Source organism: Curcuma longa, chromosome 8, assembly GCF_044706935.1.
Source record: "Curcuma longa cultivar G26 ecotype Majalengka, Jawa Barat chromosome 8, ITB_CL_G26_1.1, whole genome shotgun sequence".
NCBI classification, from domain to species: domain Eukaryota; kingdom Viridiplantae; phylum Streptophyta; class Magnoliopsida; order Zingiberales; family Zingiberaceae; genus Curcuma; species Curcuma longa.
In genome coordinates, this window is record NC_133868.1 from 7,456,047 (window position 1) to 7,475,239 (window position 19,193).

Here is a 19,193-nt window from a genome sequence, read left to right on the forward strand (position 1 = left end):
ACACAGACAGACAGAGACGTTGATATCGATACTGCCTTCTTAATCAATCAGACACTCTTTTCTCTACTACTTTCATACCGTTCGTCGACTCAAGCATTTCGCAACACGAACTACTGTTAATGGACGTGGTTGACCAATCGCTGCTCCAAGGAAGAGACAAATGATGAATGATACCTTTAATTGCTCGACAAGTATTTTGGCAGTTGGTAATGTCAGTGGGAAACATCATCATCCTCGCCTTCGCTGTTGTATGATTCTAGATAGGCTTCCTTCTTTCTTTCTTCCCCTTCATTCATATCCTGATCTTCATCCTGATATCAGAGCAAATGATTGCCATCATAAATCCATGTTAAAAACTAGTCATTACGACAACGCATGATCCATTTTTTACTCATCTATTGCATTACGACAACGCATGATCAATCTATTGCATACTTATAAGCGACCGAGTCGACAAATTCAAATTTCAGGGCGTATTTTTCAAATGAACACATACGATGACGATCTGCAAACTCACCTCCACCTCATCCTCATCATCTTCTTGCAGATTCAAATCTTGATTTGCATCGTCGTCACCTTTCATTTGATCCTAAAAACATAATAAGAGCCAATATGTTCTCAACAATCTGACACAAACATGAAGCGATAAAAACTTTGAAATAAAAATGGAACCAGATAAGCGAAAGAGCATACTAATTGAGATTTTAACATCCAAATTTGCTCCTGCAGATTGGAAATATGATGAAGCAGGGCCTGAAAGTTAGCAAATATTGCATTAGAGAAGGCTTAATAAGTGCATTTTTCTGTCAAGAAAGAGCAGTGCGGTGCATAAATGCAATGATATTACGTACCTCACGCCTCTGGAGCTCTATAGAGCGTGTTAATGCCTGTCTCCTTGTTAAGAGATGCTTGGGCCTTATAATTCGAGGTCGCTGATAATTCTTGCCGCGAAAGAAGACAATTGCATAGCCCTTAGTAGTTTTATCAAGTGAAATCAGCACCCCACCACTCTCAGCCTCAAGAGAAATTGCAATGTGCTTTACTTGTTGAAAGTTTTTTCCCTTCACTAGAATCTTGACCAGTTGGTTATTTTTCCAATTCAGGTGCATGTTTTCAACAGTGCCACCAAAAATCCCCCTTCTCCCTAAATATTTTAGCATTAAACATAAGATTATGTTGTTATCAGTAATATAAACAACATTTCAAATAAAATAAAGAAAACACTGATTACCAAGAAGTAGAGCACCCTTCATTTTAAGGCCAGTTGTACGGAACAAAGCCCGCTCTTCATCAGTAAGAGTCTCTACATCAGTTGGAAGATCTGCCGGCTCTAGGAATTCCTGCACCTTAGACAAAGCTTTCTCTGCCTTCCTGACCTTTAATTTGACCTGATATCAGAAAAGAATGACATCTGACAGTGATTAAATTGAATACTCATAATGAGAATATAACTTCAAAATAAGGATACAAGAGGATGTTTTTGCATTCCAGAATAACTTACAAATAAAAGCTTTCTCTGAAGATACCGAATTAGAGATGCATGTTTAGAGAAAACAATATTCATCTTCGCCATTTCTCTTTCCTCAGGGTTTAATGGTTTTCCCCATCGGTGTTTGGCTTCCACAGTCTCTGCAAGTGTACCTGCAACTGAACCCTGATCACTTTTGACATCAGCAACTGATGCTGATGCTCTCAGCCGAGCTACTTCTTCATCATCCTGTTTAATGGTTGCTAGTTTTTCTTTTTCTACTAGAACCTCTCTAATTGAAGGTATCACGAAATCATTACCCCTATAGAATACAATATACTCTTTGTTCCTGGAAAGGAGTACTCCCCCTGTCAATTTCTGCAGATAAAGCTGGGAATTAAGAATTATTTTGCTATTTCTTGTAATCAAGAAGAAAGAGATATATTTCATCATATTTAAAAATTATATGCACACAATTATAAGTAACTACTAATTTATGTATGTTAAACCCGAGCATATTACTAGAACAACCATACAGATAATGAGTACAATAATTATTCAAGCATTTTGTGCTAGTGTTAAATCCAAACACAACTTGTAAGCATTACACACAGAAAGTACCCTGTTTTCAAAATGCTCTATTGGCATGACAGCTTTGAGGATCACATACCATATACTAGAATTATTAATCATCATTATCATCAACAAGCCAAGTTTGTCCCGACTATTTGAGATTGTTTGCATGGATCTTATCCCTCTATTGACCTCTATGTAAATCTATATCACTAGCAATCTTCAAATACAATAAATCATTTTTTTTATTATAGTAACAAGAGTTTCCTCTAATCTCCCTCTATGCCTCACATCATATTCTACGCTGATTGATTCAATTCATTTCACTACAATTATAAATGCAGGTGAAGGATAGATCACTTTGGTAGAGAATCATTTCTGAATCTTCTTTCAGATCTCACTTCTTTTCCATTGACTGTTGTTTTTGTTTAACAATTTGTTTTGAGCAGCACTACAGTGGGTACAAATAATGCAAAGACAAGCAGAGGTTGATTAGTTACACAAAATAGGAGAAAAACAGAATATTATCAGGGCATGTAGTACTGAGCCAGGAGTTAATACAAAAGGACATGGAAAACAAGTACAATTACTCTGTAAGATACACAAAGTATCATGACTCGCTTTTAATAGTTTGATCTTCCTAGCATAGTTTGCAGATATTATTGTTGCAAATGTTGTTGAACAAAATTGTTTTAACTTTTAAAAGCAATCAAGCTTCACCTTTATATCACTATAGTTAATAATTATCAAGCCTGTAAACTGCACCGACAGAGGAAAAGAGAAAGGTAAACTCTTCAACAGTATTTGATAAAGAAACAGCGAAAGGAAAAAAAAAAATGATCATAGGGTTTTGAAGGAATAGCAAATTGACTTGGCAAATTAATCAATTAATAATCATAAGGGAGAGTAAAAAAAGAAAATTTTAACCCATACCAATATAAATCATATCATACTCACTCTCCACCTTAATTTCTTCAGCAATTATCCCATTAGACATATTTGGTATGCCACGTTTGATGGCTATCTTTGCAATGGAACTTTTCTCCCATAACTTCACGATAGCAGTAGCCAAGCCTTGATGTTGCCTGTTTCTTCCTACACAAATGGACAAATATTGATATTTCAGTAGAGATTATAAAAGAATATAATTTATTTGCAAGAATTTATGATAATATCATACCTAGAGCAAAGTGAGGAGGCATTGTTCTAGCAAGCCTTCTCAAAACCGTCATTTCTCTATCTCTTAAAGATGTTCTGGTCTTATAAGGAAGAAGTCTAAAAGGTGGTTTGTAACTGGGAACTAGACCAGGCAGCAAGTCAGCATCAACTGGAATTGGATTACAACCTGACCAATCTTTGAAACGTGGCCCTAACTGATCCAATAATCTGTCAATATAAGCTGTTGATGACAATCCCTTAGACAGGTTTTGATTTGTGGCAGAATCAGTTTCAAAAGATTCTGCTTGATTGCCAGCAATAAGATTGGAACAGTCTCCCACTGAAGGATTATCGAAAGAACTGGAATCAGAAAGCTGCAAGTAGGTCTGGATGCAAGGAAGTTTATAAGCCATTCCCCTATATAGCACAACTGACTTTCCAGACCTCCAAATCACCACACCTCCAGTTTTCCTCTGCAGGTATATTGAAGTACATAAAAATGTCATTTTTAGATGCCAAATAAAGGGGCTGAAGAACTAAAAGGTTAGGAAATTGTGTGCTAATAAAAAGATTCTTTGACCGATGAAAACTAGATCCATGACATTTACAACAAAAATGAATATTCCTCGAATAAAAACAACAATAATTTCAGGATCTTATTCATTTTATTCAGACTACTAATAAGAGGAACAATGAGCTGGAAGAATATTTTGGATGACATCAAGATCCTAACTCCTAAGATAAGCAGGAAGGATAATGTAAAAGAGTGCAAGCTGTCAAGTCAGTTACTAGAAATATACTGAATGTATACTTGTCCATCTAGGCTTTTGACTAGGTATCAGGCATTCTATCAAGTAGGATAAGCAGAAAAAAATTCCATTTTAAAAAATTTAAAATGCTGATTTCATTTAAATGGAAAAGTATAGCACAGAAACTGAGCTGTCAAATGAGAGAAGCACATATAACCTGATATCTTCAAGAAAACATGACCAACATTTCTATCTAACATAAACAGTGGATATAAAGAAGACTGACTATGGAAAAAATCCAATTGAAAACCTTGTGACTGAAAAATAAAATATATCTTAAAAACCAACTTTTAGGATCCCTACAAACACCTATAAAACCTCAATGTGATCCATTAAGCAAGAATTTTAAAGTCCTAAAGTTTCAGCAAAAAGACAAACTAACAAACCAAATAATAGCAGATTTGCTTTTCAACTTTAACCATGATGAATTAAACTTTAATCAAATGCAAAATTCCAACAACAAATGAAGAAGGAAAGTAGTTTTTGTAGATGAACTAGCTGCAGAATTGATAAAATTTGCAATCTGAAATCTGAACTATTCAAGTATTCCTTCACACTGGTACTTGACTCTTCATCTACTCCCTTCGTACCTGTGTCACCAGACACTCCTATTGATTATATCTAAAATTGTTTAGAAATAGTTGTGTCACACATAGATCTACATGTGTTGCATATTCGTAGCTGAGCCCTAGTAAGATAGTTCATTCCTAGAATATTGCTGACTCATTTGAAAATTACAACTATAAGATAGACAACCTTAAATTAAGAAAAACAAAACAACTTCAATAGTTCTGTACGGTACTTGACATATATGATAACTGAGGAAGCATTTAACAAATAAATTTCTTGGTGACTAGTTTTTTTTTTAAAAAAAAAATTGCCAGCAAGGATAGGATAATATGATTCACGCTGCTCAAAAAGTTGAGATGGTCCATCATTCACAGGCAAAGATAAACACATACCGATACAAGAGCACACACATGCAAATATGAGAGAAAGAGGTTGATATCTAATCTGACGTCTGTCATTCTTAAAAGCCACTACTAAAGCACCAAGAAAATAATTTAATTAATTCTTGTTGCTTCAAATGCTACATATCTAATCTTTGTAATTATGACATTTATGGATCAAATTTCTGACATTTGCATGAAAACATTATGTTAGTGTGAAATGGTGATCCACTAAGCATGTTCTGATTCATTTTTTGTTTCCTATCACCCTAATTCCTTTAGCTGCAGTCAACTAACATTTTCATAATAAAGCATAGATCTTAGGTATCAAAACACATATATTTCATGGCTAAGAAGATATATCTTCAATGAAACCGTACCAAAGAAACAATTATAATTATCTCACACTATGGCATAGTTGGTTTAGAAAGGAAAAACTAACCTCTAATATTTCATGTGTCCTCTTCATGTTCAGACAGGCTGGGCCTTCAAACCTTAACTTAGCGACTTCTACCTCCTTCCATTTCTCATGGATGTGTTTCACAACAGCCTCAGTCACACCTGCTGGTCCAACAGTCATCCTCTCTTTCATTCTTAAAGCAACATTTCTCAGTCTCTGCAGTTCCGGCTCTGGTATAGTTCTCTCTGCTAGTTCAGTGTTGCTCCTTTGCAACTGCTCACCCTCCCTGGAATCAATTTCGCTTTCCCATGGGAAACGCACTGAACTAGCTAAGCTAAGGTCATTATATCTAGAATTAGGCACCAGTTTCAAGTCAGAGTTTTCAGAAGAGACACAAAAACCAATACCAACATTGGAGGAACTTGAGGCCTTAGGGTCTTTGAACCTCTCAACACTTTCTCTAACACAATTATCTCTCCCTCCACTCAATGTATCATCTTTCACTGGGGACTTGCCCGCAACTTTGAAGTCTAAATCAGCCTGCTGAGAACTGAATCTCTCTTCTCCAAATGAAACACTAACTGTTGGGCAGCTTGGAGTGTCCATGTCAGAAGAAAGGACAGGGCATTCTTCCTTGAGAGAGACAATTATAGGATCACCATAGTTGGATCTTACACCCTTATCATCCACAAAATTTGCTTCTTTAGGCTTCACCTCGTCTTCGCCAAACTCAAAATTCTTTACTAAAGTTTCACTTTTATAACGAGAACGGGTACCGTCTTCACCATGCTTAGCTCCGTGTGCCCAAGGAGCCAACTTCGACTGCATGCCAAAAGGAATGCCCATGATATGATTCGCCATTGGTGGAATTGCGTCAACAGAGTTCCCAAAAGAGTCATCTGATAGGTAAGAATCTGAACGCTTCTCATCCTCGGCAGCATTTAACTTCTCAATGACTAAGTGCAACCTCCTTTTCCCTCGCTCTTCATCAAAGTTCTCATCTGGATCTCCAAATTCGATCACGGGAGCCCCAAAGTCATCCAGAGACTGATCAAAGGGAGTTCCCGAAGAAACCAACTTCAGAGAAGTCTCGATCTTTTGATCCTGCCAAGGGAAAGTGGACCGCGAGGAGGAAACCTTCACGGACCATCGCTCAAGAGTCTGGGCGTTGAAACTTGGCCTCAGATTTCTTTTCCTCCTCTTCTTTCTCGTGTTTTTCACATCTTTCCCCGCCTTTTCAACTTCGACCGGGTCTTCCTCCTCCGGGGATTCCTCATGGGAGAATCGGATACGCTCGGCTGAGAGACGAGCTACCGAACAACAGAGATCGGAACGGAGAAGAATCGATCTTTGAGTTACATAAATGGCGGCGAACCGAGGAGGAGGAGGAAGAGGGGAGGAGAAGGGGAGGGGGAGAGAGCAGATAGGGAGGGTTCCAGGGGAACAAGGCAAACGCCATGGACATGAGAGTGGCCGGTTGCTGAGTGTAGTGCGGATAATACTCGAGTTGCAAATCCCGGTCCGGGTCATATCCACGGCCCATCAGTTCAGGATGAGCCAGAATTTCAGTGGCTTTTATTTTTTATCATCATCATCAATTTCTTTAGACTATTTTTTATTTCAATATTAATGTAATATCTTTGCTGCTACAATTTAACTTAAAATTTCTCTAACTTAATTAAATTTATCATATTTCGATTATATTGATCATAATTAATTTGATCAAAATTATTTTAATACCATTTTAATTATAATTGTAGAGGGTAATAGAGTATCCTTTTAATTTTTTTAATGGACCCTTTTAATTTTAGAGGATAATCAAAACAAATGAAGCACTTTTGATTTCTAGCCATATTTCAAATGCTAACTTTTTTGGCATTTAAAGAAAATTATTTTGCCAATTTGCCAAAACATTAAAAAGGCTAACTTTGGATAGGATCCATGTAAAGCGAAACCCAGCTCCTTCTATCGTAAACCCAATTCATTCACGCCGCCATGGTCCTCCGCCGCCGCCGCCGCCTCCTGCTGCAGCAAAGAGGGGATTCCTTTACCGAACCGTGCCCTTCCTGCTCACCGCTAATTTTGCCGTCGGAGGTCATTTTTCTATCTCACCTTTCTGTCTTCAATCCCGACGCCTACATTTCTGCTCATGAAAAGATCGAGGGAAGTCGAAAAAGGGTCCTCCTTTGTGATTCATGGAGATGTTGATTGGATTTAGTAAAAAATAAAAACGATTTTATCTAAGATTCTGGTCTTTAAGAAGGTATCGACTGTGTCAATTTCCTCGAGTTTGGTTTGGGTTCCTCTTTGCTATGGTTGGTTGGTTATTGTTGAATATTTTGAGGTATGATTAGTTTGATTGGATTTTAGTCTCCAGTCAAAATGAGATGTGCCTGTGGTTCTGCTCAGCATATTGAGGTGGTGCTGGTCAATTGGTCAGGAAGAAGAATACAAGAAACAGGGAAGAAAGAGAGAGGAGGAAACTGGAGAATGCAGGCCGATGGAGTTGGTTGTGGCAGACTGTAGCCAGTGGGAGGAGAAGAAGAGGAAGAGAAACCTACCTCGAAGCTCATTGGAGCTGTTGAAACCACCGCAGCAGTGCAGTCTGCAGCAGCAGAACGCAATGTCTCACCCGTTACGAATGAGTTGGCATGATATTTAGATAATCTCCTAGCACAAAATCTATTTGGATGTATTTTCAACATTAATTTAGTGTCATTTCAATATTAAATTTTTTTTCAACTCTAACCAATACACATCATTTCCTACATTAAAAAAAATATTCCTTAAAATATTCTATTTTTTCATCTTATAATTTATTATTCAACATATATATTAATTTTAACATACATATTAATTTTATTATGATCATAATTATTATTAAAATTAATATTTTATGGTACATAATAACTATTATATTTTTAATTATAATAAAATAAATCTTAATTTTAGATGGAAATAATATAGTAGACATACTATTATTTAACGATGATACACAATTATAAATAATTAAGATGAAATATTTTAAATATTTTCATAAAATAAATAACACTTCATTGAAAATACCAATATTATGTATGCTGGGTATGTATTTTATATTTATGCATTTTAAAATTTTAAATATTTAATTGTGTGTTTGTTATGAAATTACCAATATTATAAATTTTAAAATATTTATAATCTTAGTAATATAACAAATATTTTAAATATTACTTATTTAAGTTAATAACTAATATAAATTTATAATATATAAAATTTATAAATTAAATTAATTTATTCAAAGGGTTTCAAACGGATACTTGCACCATTTTGGTACAAGTGAACAGTGCAACACCATCATTTTAGTGCAAAATTAAAACTCTTCATTGGAGAATAATTGATACCCCTTTTACACTAAATTGATGTAAAGGGGTATCGATTGGAGATGGTCTTATAAGCCTCGGTTTATTATCATGCTAGAGCTCATTTTTTCTGTGAAAGTGGAATCTGTCACTTCAACGGTTTCACACAATTAATTTTATAATCATATGTGAAGAGGTAAATTGAAAAACTGTAATTAACCACGACGGAAGAGGATATTATCTTGACTTCATTGAAATTTGAACTCTTATCCTTTTCTACAATTTTATTCCGTCGTAATCAACTAAATTATTTTCTGGAGGCAACTAGAGCTACCCTTTGTTCCATGTGATGGTTGATCATGGGAAAGCATCAATATTCCGTAATTGTTTTCCATCTCATTTTCGTCCAAAGCTAGAAGAATATCTGGTTACGAGGCACATCTCCTCTGCTAGTTGAAGTTGTAGATGAATTGTAGGATGCAAGATCAATCTATGAAATTTTCCTCCAAATGGGGAACGCAATCAAAGGATGCTGGACATCTGGAGAGGACTTAAGCAAAGCAGAGGACTTAAGCAAAGCAAGCGGGCCAAGCCGACCAGCATGTCGAAATCAAACTTTATTAGTCAATCAATCTAACAAAAGTCACGCGAAAGTTCCACGAATCAAATCAAGAGCACTAAAAAAGATGCAGGAAGATGAATCCATTTTGAACTCCTTCCACCGACTACAAGTCAAAAAGACTCATAATTAAATTGAACCACTTTTGATAAATTAGAACACTTTTTAATAATAAAACTCCCTTTTTAACAATCTGACTCAATAATAAATGCAAAAATAAAATTTTAAAATATAAATATAGATAATATGTATAAAAATTATAATTAATTTTTATTTATTATCTAAATAAAAGATATTAATTACTACCGTCATTTTATTTTTTCAATATTTAATATTCTTTAATTTCTTTTGATTTATTATTATTATTATTTATTATTATTCAATCGTTCCTTCTGCATCAATACGTCATCAGGACTGACGTTATCTGACACACGTAATTGACTACCATTTTCTTTGTAAATTCAAATAACAAAAACATGGTAACGAAATCGTTATAAATTTACAGTTATCCTACGCTTCTTCTTCCTCACATCACATATCGAGCCCTCAGAGGCAGGCGGAGTGGTGAGTTGGGGGAGTTCATTTAAATTAGTTAGGAGCATGGCTTGGGATTGGAGTTCCATAGGCTCTGTTTTCGCCACCCTCCTCTTCCTCAGGACGGCCTACCGCGACTTCCTACCGCCGGAGTTCCACCGCTTCATCAGTTTCCTCTTGCGCGACCTCATGGCCCGCTTCAACAACGACGCCAACATCATCATCGAGGAGTACGATGACATCACCTGCTCCACCAACGAGCTCTACGGTGCCGCCCAGACCTACCTCGGCGCCCGCTGCCTCGACGATGCCGCTGTCGTGAAACTCACCAAGATCCGCGATTCGCCCCTCCCCGCCGCCTCCCTGCCGGGCTATCACACCACCTACGACTCCTTCCAGGGCATCCCCCTCCAGTGGAAGTCCGTCGTCGTCGCACAAGCCGACGGCTCCAACCCCTCAGGCCGGAGCTCCCGTCCTGCCGAACACCACTCCCTCAAGCTCACTTTCCACCAGCGCCACCGCCACGCCGTCCGCTCACTCTACATCCCCCATGTCCTCGAGGAAGCGAAGCGCATTGCGATCGCCTCCCGCCAACGCCGCCTCTTCACCAACCGCGCTGACAGTATTTACGGCGACGACCGCCGCAATCTCTGGTCTCCGGCCCCCTTTTCCCACTCCTCCACCTTCGACACTCTAGCCATCGACCCCGCCCTCCGCGACGACATCAGGGGAGACCTCCTCCGCTTCGTAGACCGCCGCGACTACTACGCTCGCGTTGGCCGCCCCTGGAAGCGTGGCTACCTGCTCCATGGCCCGCCTGGAACAGGGAAGACCAGCCTCATCGCCGCCATCGCCAACATGCTCGAGTTCGACGTGTACGACCTCGAGCTCACGGCCGTGCATTCCAACACTGCCCTCCGCCGCCTCCTCGCCTCCACCACGCCCAAGTCGGTCGTCGTGATTGAGGACGCCGATTGCTCGCTCGATTTGAGCGATCGAAAGAAGAAGAAAAAACAGGACGAAAAACATGCCAAAGCAGGAGAGGAGGAGCCGACGCCTACGAGTAACAGGTCCAGGTTCTCGACGGTGAGCCTCTCTGGCGTGCTTAACTTCGTGGATGGGCTCTGGTCGTCGAGCGTGGGGGAGCGGCTGATGATCCTCACCACGAACCACCCGGAGCGGCTCGACCCGGCGATGCTCCGGCCGGGGCGGATGGACAGGAAGATCCACCTTTCCTACTGCAGACCGGCGGCATTCCGTGTGCTGGCGAGGAACTATCTGGAGGTGGGGGAGGAGCACCCGCGGATGGCGGAGGCGGAGGCGCTGCTGAGAGAGGTGGAGATGACACCTGCCGACGTCGCCGAGGTGTTCATGAGGTGCGACGCGGAGGGAGAGGGCGCCGACGCCGCGATGGACGAGGTGGTGATGGAGATGCGGCGGCGCAAGCGGGAGGCCGCGGCCGCCTCAGCGGCGGAGATACACGGAGAATGCCAAGGAAATTAAGGCTGATAAATGAGCGTGTCAAGGGAAAATAAAAGGAGAAGGATGTTTCCCCAAATTACGTGTGAAATTTTATCGTATAGAAGATCAAGGAAAGGAATGATGCTGGTGACAGACACGTTGTTATCGATGCTGCCTTCCTAATCAATCAGACTTTGTTTTCTCTACTTTTATACCACATGAACATTAATGGAAGAAGAAGGATAACCAGAACTTTTATACCGTTCGTTGACCAATCGCTCCAAGGAAAAGACAATTGATGATTGATAGCTTTAATTGTTTGACAAGTATTTTGGCAATTGATAAATTCAGTCGGTAACATCCTCCTCCTCGCCTTGGCCCTTGTATGTTTCTAGATATTGGGGTAGATTTTGCTACAATTCTATGTTTCTAGATAGGCTTCTTCCCCTTCATCCTGATTTTAGCAAAAGATTGCCATAAAAAATCCATGTTAAAAACTGGTCACTAGAATTCATGATCCACTTTTTACTGATCTATAGCATACTTTTATTTCCCACTAACTTAGATAAATCTGTAGCAAAGTTGGGGTTATCGACTTGTAATTAAGCATGCTAATCGATAATTTGGTTACCAAAGTTACTTATAAGCGACCGAGTAAACAAATTCAAATTTCAGGGCATATTTTTCAAAATGAACTCACAAGACAACGATTTGCAAACTCACCTCCACCTCATCCTCATCATCGAATTGTAAGGTAACGCCTACTTGCAGATTGAAATCTTGATTTGCATCGTCATCACTTTTCATTTGATCCTAAAAACATAATAAGAGCCAATATGTTCTCAACAATCTGACAGAAACATGTAGCGATAAAAACTTTGAAATAAAATTGGAACCATATGAACGAAAGAGCATACTAATTGAAATGTTAACATCCAAATTTGATCCTGAAGATAAAAAGTATGATGAAGCAGGGCCTGAAAGTTAGCAAATGTTGCATTAGATAAGGCTTAATAAGAACATTTTTCTGTCAAGAAAGAGCAGTGCATAAATGCAATTATTACCTTGCGCCTTTGGAGTTCTATAGAGCATGTTAATGCCTGTCTCCTTGTCAAGAGATGCTTCAGCCTTATAATTCGAGGTTGCTGATAATTCTTGCCGCGATAGAAAGCAATTGCATAGCCCTTAGTAGTTTTATCAAGTGAAATCAGAACCCCACCACTCTCAGCCTCAAGAGAAATTGCAATGTGCTTTACTGCCGGCTGTAGGAATTCCTGCACTTTAGACAAAGCTTTCTCTGCCTTCCTGACCCTCTAATTTGACCTGATATCAGAAAAGAATGACATCTGGCAGTGATTAAATTGAATACTCATAATAAGAATATAACTTCAAAATAAGGATACAAGAGGATGTTTTTGCATTCCAGAATAACTAACGAATACTAGCTTTCTCTGGAGATGTCCAACTAGTGATACATGTTTAGAGACAACAATATTCTTCTTTGCCATTTCTCTTTCCTCAGGGTTTAATGGTTTTTCCCATCGGTGTTTGGCTTCCACAGTTTCTGCAAGTGTAGCTGCAACTAATGAACCCTTATCACTTTTGACATCAGCAACCGATGCTGATGCTCTCAGCCGAGCTACTTCTTCATCGTCCTGTTTAATGGTTGCTAGCTTTTCTTTTTCTACTAGAACCTCTCTAAATGAAGGTGCCACAAAATCATTACCCCTATAGAACACAATATACTCTTTGTTCCTGGAAAGGAGTACTCCCCCTGTCAATTTCTGCTGATAAAGCTGGGAATTAAGCATTATTTTGCTAAATCTTGTCATTATCATATTTAAAAATTATACGTGCACAATTATAAGTAACTAGTAATTTATGTATGTTAAATAATCTGACATACAACCGAAGCATATTGCTAGAACCATACAGATAACAAATACAATAATTATTCAGGCATTTTGTGCTAGTGTTAAATCCAAACACAACTTGTATGCATTACACACTGAAAGTACCCTGTTTTCAAAATGCTCTATTGGCATGACAGCTTTGAGGATCACAAACCATATACTAGAATTATTAATCATCATCATCATCATCAAGAAGCCAAGTTTATCCCGACTATTTGGGGTTCTTTGCATGGATCTTATCCCTCTATTAACCTCTATATAAATCTATTTCACTAGCAATCTTCAAATCCAATAAATCATTTTTTATTATAGTAACTAGAGTTTTCTCTAATCTCCCTATATGCCTCACATCATCTTTTATGCTAATTGATTCAATTCGTTTCATTATAAATGCAGGTGAAAGATAGATCACTTTGGTAGAGAATCATTTCTGAATCTGCTTTCAGATGTCACTTCTTTTCCATTGACTGTTTTTTTTTTGTTTAACAATTTGTTTTGAGCAGCAATACAGTGGGTACAAATAATGCAAAGATAAACAGAAGTTGATTATTTACACAAAGAAGGAGAAAACCAGAATATTATCAGGGCATGTAGTGCTGAGCCAGGAGTTAATACAAGGGGACATGGAAAACAAGTACAATTACTCTATAAGGTACACAAGGTATCATGGCTCACTTTTAAATAGTTTAATCTTCCTAGCATAGTTTGCAGATACTATTGTTGCAAATGTTGTTGAATAAAATTGTAACTTTTAAAAGCAATCAAGCTTCACCTTTATATCACTATAGTTAATAATTATCAAGCCTGTAAACTGCACCAACAGAGGAAAAGAAGAAGGTAAACTCTTCAACAGCATTTGATAAAGGACCAGTGAAAGGAAAAATATTGATCATAAGGTCTTGAAGGAATAGCACATTGACTAGGCAAATTAATCAATTAATAATCATAAGGGAAAGTAAAAATAATAATAATAATTAACCCCCTACCAATAGAAATCATATCATACTCATTCTCCACCTTACTTTCTTCAGCAATTCTCCCATTAGACGTATTTGATATGCCACATTTGATGGCTATCTTTGCAATGGGATTTTTCTCCCCTAACTTCACAATTGCAGTAGCCAAGCCTTGGTGTTGCCTGTTTCTTCCTACACAAATGGACAAATATTGATATTTCAGTAGAGATTATAAAAGAATATAATTTATTTGCAAGAATTTATGATCATATCATACCTAGAGCAAAGTGAGGGAGAGGGCATTCTTCTAGCGAGCCTTATCGAAACCATCATTTCTCTATCTCTTAGAGATGTTCTGGTCTTACAAGGAAGAAGTCTAAAAGGTGGTTTGTAACCGGGAACTAGACCAGGCAGCGAGTCCACATCAACTGGAATTGGATTACGATCTGACCAATCTTTGAAACGTGGCCCCAACTGATCCAATAATCTGTCAATATAAGCTGTTGATGAAAATCCTTTAGACAGGTTTCCTCCTTGATTGCAGCAATAAGATTGGAACAGTCTCTCGTTGAAGAGACTCAAAGTCATCTGAAAGGGAGTTCCCGAAGAAACCAACTTCAGAGAAGTCTCAATCTTTTGATCCTGCAAGGGGAAAGTGGATCGCGAGGAGGAAACCTTCGCGGACCATCGCTCAAGAGTCTGGGCGTTGAAACTTGGCCTCAGATTTCTTTTCCTCCCCTTCTTTCTCGTGTTTTTCACATCTTTCCCCGCTTTTCAACTTCGAATGGGTCTTCCTCCTCCGGGGATTCCTCATGGGAGAATCGGATACGCTCGGCTGAGAGACGAGCTACCGAACAACAGAGATCGGAGCGGAGAAGAATCGATCTTTGAGTTACATAAATGGCGGCGAACGAGGAGGAGGAGGAGGAAGAGGGGAGGAGAAGGGGAGGGGGAGAGAGCAGATAGGAAGGGTTCGAGGGGAAGAAGGCAAACACCATGAACACGAGAGTAACTGACTGGTTGCTAGTGTAGTGCGGATGATACTCGAGTTGCAAATCCCGGTCCGGGTCATATGCACGGCCCATCAGGATGAGCCAGAATTTCAGTGGCTTTTATTTTTTTATCTTCATCATCGATTTCTTTGGACTATTTTTTATTTCAATATTATTGTAATATCTTTGCTGCTACAATTTAGTTTAAAATTTCTCTAACTTAATTAAATTTATCATATTTGGATTATATTGATCATTAATTAATTTGATCAAAATTATTTTAATACCATTTTAATTATAATTTTAGAGGGTAATAGAGTATCCTTTTAATTTTTTTAATGGACCATTTTGATTTCTAGCCATATTTCAAATGCTAACTATTTTTGGCATTTAAAGAAATTATTTGCCAATTTGCCGAAACATTTTTTTTTAAGTAATGTTTTCGGATCCTCTCCAAATAGTGATGTAAGATTTCTCATTCAGACCCGTAGATAGATGCACGAATAAAAAACTCTAATACCTAAACATTACATTTTAAATGTAGCTTGTAGCAAGCATTGGATAGGATCCTTGTAAAGCGAAACCCAACATCAAAAGTTGCCCCGTCCATCGTAAACCCAATTCACTCACGCCATGGCCGTCAAACCGGCATCTTCTAACCCTGGTCCTCCGCCGCCGCCACCGCCGCCGCCTGCTGCAGCAAAGAGGGGATTGCTTTACCGATCCGTGCCCTTCCTGCTCGCCGCTAATTTTGCCGTCGGAGGTCATTTCTCTGTCTCACCTTTTCCGTCTACGATCCCAACGTCTACTTTTCTGCTCATTAAAAGATCGAAGGAAGTCGAAAAGTGTCCTCCTTTGTGATTCATGGAGAGTGTTGATTGGATTTAGTAAAAAATAAAACGTTTTTTATCTAAGATTCTGGTCTTCAAGAAGGTACTGACTGACTGTGTCAATTTGCTTGAGTTTGGTTTGGCTTCGCGTTTTCCATGGTTAGTTGGTTATTGTTGAATATTTTAAGGTATGATTAGTTTGATCGCTACTTGAGTGCATGTATTTGTAGCGAATTCTATCTAGATTCAAGCACGAGTTAAATTTCAAGGACTTTTAGGATGAGCTCAAATGTGTAGATATGTTGCTGAGTTAAGTGCAGGGAGAACTTTAGAGGTATGAACAACATAGGAATATAGAGGAATGAAACGTCTCCAACAATTGTAGATTTATTTGGTGCATTGTTCTCAATTATTGCATATGCCCTAACTTGAGCTTCTTTGGCATTTCTCAAATGTTTACACATTGTTGATTGCAGCTTATATAACCAACTTTCTCACATGAGATGTGTTTGAAACTCTGAATTTATTAAAAATATATATATGCTAATTTTCAATTTTGGCAATATTTTTAACTTTTTTGTTGTTTCTGTCATATATTTAATTTATATTAAATAAAACATAAATTGAGCGGGCTCTTACTGTTGTACGAACTCCAGTCAAAGTTTTATTAAGTCAAATCTTACATTGGACTTGAGCATTAGTGAATCCTTCATTTAAAGAGGAGATGTCCACCCCTTTTCACAACACAAACGATAATAAAACTCACTTTCTCCTTTTTCTGTAAAACTATCTGCTGCTAGATTTATTGGCAATGTGGCATGGGGTCTCACTGTTCACCATCAGTAGAGACTCTGACCCTAGTTGTATATTGGGTAAAGATTTTCGCCACCTTGCGCAAAAGGCTCGAATCTTATCTTAGGATAGAATCTTCTCGCCTTCATGTGTATTTACTTCATCCTTTCTTTCTGTTGTTTAATCTTGCTCGTATTTAGTTTATTACATGTTGTTATTTTTTAACTGAATTTTTAGATTGATTATTCTATTGGTTCTAAAAAATGTTAATAAGGCCATCAACAATTTATTCAGGAATTCATCCAATTAATATGAAGTATGAAAGCTTGCTTTTTTTGACAGCTGTTCGCTTCTTTCAGTAATCATGAACTATTTGCAATTCTTATGTAAGTCCTTGTATGATTTCTGTTCTCTGGCTTGACTGTGATGATGATGATGAAGCTTCATGTATAAGCTGGTCGATTGATGTACACTTTTCCTTAGTCATACCAAATCAGTTTGTCTTTCTCTGCCTATGGATGTAATAGTCTCACTTCTTTATCAAAAAATGCAAAGTACTCATCTTCACTGTTGTTGGAAACTAGGGATAAGCTGAAGGGGCATAGTGAATGCCAAGAAACAAGATTTGCACTCATTCAGGCGGCATTAAGTGACGTTGTCTTATTTTTTAACTGCTAGTTTTTGTTATGAACTTGTGTGACTTTGTTGGATAGTTTCAAGTCTTTTGACTATGAACTTGTGCAACCATTATCCTATTACATTTCTGGCTTTTTCATATGGAAAACAGTATATACATGATCCTGAAAATTTTGTTATTGAATGTGTGTGTCTTAAATGGATAGATTGGGCCAATCTAACCTTTTCTCAGTTTTAGAGGCCTTTTTTGCAGTTAGTTTGATGTTTATTTGGGGATTTTCCTTAGTTCTAAACAGTTCAAAATGGAAGTCCTGACCCAAAGTAAAGAAACTAAACAATTTTGATAGTTTCATTTATGATTGCTACTTGGGAAGTTGATCATCATATTTTTGTGACTTAAACCACCACAAATTGTTGACTCAAGAATGGTAGCTCAAATATAGCGTTCTATCTTTAGCATGCCATTGCCACCTTCATTGGCGGGATAAGATGTTGCTGACAGTTAGAAATAGTGTTCTTGTATCCTCTTCACAAACTTAACAAATCCTCTTTATGCAGCATATGTCCTTCTCAGAACAAATAAAAAACCACCTGAGAAAGGTGAAGAAACCGGAAAAGAGGTTCCTGATGCCCCTGTAGTTACCACTGAACCTGTAACCACTGGTGAGAGAACAGTGGATGCACCTGTTCCATCTCCAACCAAGGTTCTACCTCCAATTGCAGAGCAGGAGCAACGAGAGCTCTTCAAATGGATTCTAGAGGAGAAGCGAAAGCTCAAGCCAAGCAATCGGGATGAGAAGAAGAAGATTGACGAGGAAAAAGCTCTCCTCAAGCAGCTCATTCGAACAAAGACTATTCCCAGCATTTAGGAGCCTCATTGTTTGTGAATCCATGGATTGGAGAATGCTGTTGCACTTTAGATTGTTTGTGACTGAATTATGATTACCGTTTCACCAAAATTGTGGCAAATCTGTTTGCTTTTGCACCAAACCTGGAAAGTCTTGAAATGCTTTGCATTATTGTTCTTGCCTTGTAATCCAACTTGAGTAGTTCTATGCTAATGGTTTGGTACTCCAATCAGATAACTGATGTATTCGATCAATTGGATCACAATCATTCCTCTACTTGATATAGAAGAAGAATAAGAATTTCAACAAAAGAGTAAAACCTTGGTTTCATTTTGAAATTTATAATGACTTTGACACATCTATCGTTTCCAAATGTTAAATTGAGTTTTTACTCTTTCATAATCCCTTTAGTTGTCTATGTTCAGTGATCGAGCAGGGCTTGAACACATTTAGATTAAATTAAAGCCATTATTGTAATCAATAAATTTATTAAAGATCAATAAAAGATGATACATTCTTCAATACTCTACATGTAAATCAAAAATTATTGCAAACAATATAAATCAATAAAATTATTTCCACATCTTTTAGTTCAGTTTGTGTTTGTTCTAAGAAATTTTAATTCATTCAATTTTCACTAACCTCTAAATTAAAGCATATATTATTTCTAAATTTATTTTCCACTTACTCTCAAATTTAAAATAAATTAATGAGTTTTTATATTTCCTTTTTTGTAGCTCAATTTAACTTTATACATCTCATGCAATCATTTTAAAACATATTAATTAAAGACTTATTTTAAATTTGTTTACAAATTAATTTTAATTTTATTAACTTATCTTATAATTAATTAGCTATAGATTATAATTTACCTAATTAATTATGACTTATTAAGCTAGATTATATAGACAAC

General features: G+C 37.7%; 3 protein-coding genes and 1 pseudogene across 3 annotated transcripts; 2 read left to right on the forward strand and 2 right to left on the reverse strand.

Moving 5' to 3' along the window:
• Positions 1-15: 15 nt before the first annotated feature.
• Positions 16-6,821, reverse strand: LOC141833244 (CRM-domain containing factor CFM3, chloroplastic/mitochondrial-like). The gene is given in 10 exon segments (XM_074720642.1): positions 16-311; positions 518-589; positions 694-753; positions 852-1,144; positions 1,232-1,388; positions 1,502-1,846; positions 3,006-3,136; positions 3,222-3,672; positions 5,401-6,726; positions 6,728-6,821. Coding segments are annotated over 10 exon segments (3,024 nt in total). The 5' UTR covers positions 6,818-6,821; the 3' UTR covers positions 16-212.
• Positions 6,822-9,820: 2,999 nt separating this feature from the next.
• On the forward strand, positions 9,821-11,525 carry LOC141833590 (AAA-ATPase At3g50940-like). Its single transcript, XM_074721068.1, has one exon. The coding sequence runs from the start codon at positions 9,919-9,921 to the stop codon at positions 11,353-11,355; it is 1,437 nt and encodes a 478-aa protein (XP_074577169.1). The 5' UTR covers positions 9,821-9,918; the 3' UTR covers positions 11,356-11,525.
• Positions 11,526-11,970: 445 nt separating this feature from the next.
• Positions 11,971-15,267, reverse strand: LOC141833958 (CRM-domain containing factor CFM3A, chloroplastic/mitochondrial-like; annotated as a pseudogene).
• A 540-nt stretch (positions 15,268-15,807) lies between these two features.
• On the forward strand, positions 15,808-18,473 carry LOC141832912 (uncharacterized). Its single transcript, XM_074720279.1, has 2 exons — positions 15,808-15,937; positions 17,991-18,473. The coding sequence occupies exons 1-2, from the start codon at positions 15,808-15,810 to the stop codon at positions 18,299-18,301; spliced, it is 441 nt and encodes a 146-aa protein (XP_074576380.1). The 3' UTR covers positions 18,302-18,473.
• The last annotated feature ends 720 nt before the right edge of the window (positions 18,474-19,193 follow it).